Source organism: Alligator sinensis, unplaced genomic scaffold (assembly GCF_000455745.1).
Source record: "Alligator sinensis unplaced genomic scaffold, ASM45574v1 scaffold500_1, whole genome shotgun sequence".
NCBI lineage: Eukaryota > Metazoa > Chordata > Crocodylia > Alligatoridae > Alligator > Alligator sinensis.
Window position 1 is genome coordinate 311,640 of NW_005842740.1, and position 2,876 is coordinate 314,515.

At 55.9% G+C, this 2,876-nt stretch overlaps 1 protein-coding gene across 1 annotated transcript; it reads left to right on the plus strand.

The window, feature by feature from the left end:
* The first annotated feature begins 1,044 nt into the window (after positions 1–1,044).
* Positions 1,045–2,382, plus strand: LOC102381349 (galanin receptor type 1-like). The gene has a single exon (XM_006034445.1). It carries the CDS (start codon positions 1,045–1,047, stop codon positions 2,380–2,382), a length of 1,338 nt encoding a protein of 445 aa, XP_006034507.1.
* The last annotated feature ends 494 nt before the right edge of the window (positions 2,383–2,876 follow it).

Here is a 2,876-nt window from a genome sequence, read left to right on the forward strand (position 1 = left end):
GGAGCTGTCCGCTCAGCACCGCCGGGTCCCGCCTCGGGCGGCTCGCGGGAGAGGGCACTGCCCGCCGCCTCCAGCGGAGACCCGGACCGAGCCCCCGTGCACACTCACTCACACCCACACCCACACACTCACACCCGCAAACATCCACTCATACCCGCACCTACTCGCGCACACTCACACACTCACACATGCACCCAGGCACACACACAGTCACACAGACCCACCGATTCTCACACGCACCTACTCACACACACACACCCACTCACACATGCACCCACGCGCACACACAGTCACAGACCCACCGATTCTCACACGCACCTACTCACACACACACACCCACTCACACATGCACCCACGCGCACACACAGTCACAGACCCACCGATTCTCACACGCACCTACTCACACACACACCCACTCGCACATACCCACACCCTCACACATCCACATGCACATGCCCGCACCCACACACACAAACACGTGTGCGGCTGGGCTCTCCTTGCTCCTTGGACCGGGCGCTCGGGCTCCTGCGGGGATGGGGAGTCCCCCCCAGACCTCCGCAGGCAAGCGTCACCCCGTGCGGGCAGCCTGCGGCCTCTGCTCTGCCTCTCCCAGGCACTGCCCAGGCGAGAGCGCAAGCCAGGCTGGGCCCAGGGAGGCAAAAGCCTCCCCTGAGGGGGTCATTCCCATATGTCATTCCCGGACAAGCCAGGAAAGGCCCCCGCCCCTTCCTCGGGGGTCTGGACACAGCAGATGGGGGATTCTTCCGTCCCTAAGGGTTTCAGGGCAGGGCTAGGCCACTTGCTGGGCACCCATTTCTGGCCGCATCCACGGCCGTGTGCGTATTGACTGAACAATCAGCAAAGGGAAATATTTACCCTGGAACGTTCTGACCCTCCTTTCTGAACCCTCTTTCCCAGGCTTGGCTGGTTCCAGCTAAACATGCCAGAGGTGCTCAGGGTAGCGTGGCAGGAAAGCTGCTTCCCGGTTTAACCCAGGACTTGCTGTTTCTCCGGCTGCTTCTGTGTGATTTGTAGGGAGCGGCAATGAATTCGAATTCCTCCATCCCTCTCCTGGAGATGCGCCTTAGCTTGATGAAGGTCCCAAGAGAGGAGAACCAGTCCCTGCCGGGAATCTGGAATGGGAGCCAGGAGCTGGACTGGGAGGAGCTGGAGAAGATGCTCTTCCTCTTTGTGAAGGAGCCTGTCACCATCAGCCTCACCATCATGTACTTGCTCTCGTTCGTGGTGGGATTCGTTGGGAACGTCATGTCCATCAAGGTGCTCACCAGGAAGCGCAGCAGCAGGATGTCCAGCCTGAGTGCCACCAGGAGCCTGCTGATCAACCTGGCCATCTGCGACCTGATGGTGGTGTGTGTCTGCATGCCCATCACCGTGGGGAACTTGATATATAAGGCCTGGGTGTATGGAGACTTCCTGTGCAGGGCTGTGCCCTTCATCCAGGCGGTGTCCGTCTCAGCCAGCGTGCTCAGCCTCACCGTCATCAGCGTGAACAGGTACTACAGCGTTCACAACCCTCTCAATGCCAGGTCATTCTTCACCCAGAGGAAGATCCTCAGCACCATCCTGGTGGTGTGGGTCCTGTCCTCTGGGATCTGCATGCCTCTCATATTCATGAACAAAAGGGATGAGATTGGGGTGGTGGAGGGACTGCCGCTGGTGGTCCCCATCTGCAGGGAGATATGGCCCCAGGAGAGACTCAAGCAAGCCTATAACTTCCTGCTCTTCTGTGCCCTCTATTGCCTGCCCGTGCTGTTCAACATGGTCATCTGCTTTCTGACCGTGCGCCGGCTGTGGAGCCGCACCGGCCAGCTGAAGGAGTGCAATGCCCTGAACCGATCCCTGCCAGCCTCCAGGCTGAAGATCCGCAAGAAGGTTGCCCAGATGGTTGTGGCCTTGGTCCTGCTGTTCGCCATCTCCTGGCTGCCTGTCTACATGATGGACATCTGGATTGATTTCAACATCCCCAAGTCACTGCAGGACGTGACTCCATCTCCCTGGGTCTTGCAGCTCAGACCTTTTGCTCAGTGGCTCGGACTCACCAACTCCAGCCTCAACCCCATATGCTATTGCTTTGTCGGGAATCTCTACAGGTCAGCAAAGGAAATGAAAACCAAATACCACCAAAGGATGGTCTCTCTCTTTAACTTCTCCCTCTCTGAAGGGACCTCACCTTCTTCTGTCCCAGAGTTGCTCTCTTTCCAGAACTCCATGGACTCATCAAGAAAAGAGCCAAGCCGCAACCCGGCAATGGGCAAGTGGGGGCAGAGGGGCTCCGGCCCTATAAGCAAGTGTGAAACCCCACTGGAGTCCTGCCAGCCTCCGTCTCTAAATGCTGTCCCTGGTGAGAAGACTTCCCTATAGCCCATTTCAGGAAAAGCACCAATGAATGCATTCACCCTTCTTAAGAGGCGTAACAAACACATCTGATGACTCTTCAGGTGCTTTTCTGAATCCGATATTTTAAAGGTGGGGAAGAAATCAAGTGATCTCATCACCACCAGAACCATCCCAAATACAGAAAGGAAAGAAAAAAGAAGGGAAATGCTGAGAAAAAGACATATTTAACTTCAAATGAACTTGCCAGGAAAAAAAAGACAAATTATCTCTACTAGGGACAACTGGACACAACATGTTGCACAGCCCTCTCTCATGTTAAAAGCTTTCTGGTAACATGCCAGCCAGATGGTCTCCTCCTGCAGCTCCATCTCAGGACGCTGCAGCCAACATGCAGGTCTGGTACATTAGCCATTGTGCAGTACTTTGACCACTTGCAGCTGCTCACCCTGTGCTGATAAAGCCCAAATGGAACAAGCTCTCCTTTCTGCAAACAACATCCATTGTAACTGCAAGCGCTG

What these genes read in the sequence shown, in the direction of transcription:
- LOC102381349 (XM_006034445.1), top strand. Translation starts at nt 1,045, where the DNA reads ATGAATTCGAATTCCTCCATCCCTCTCCTGGAGATGCGCCTTAGCTTG.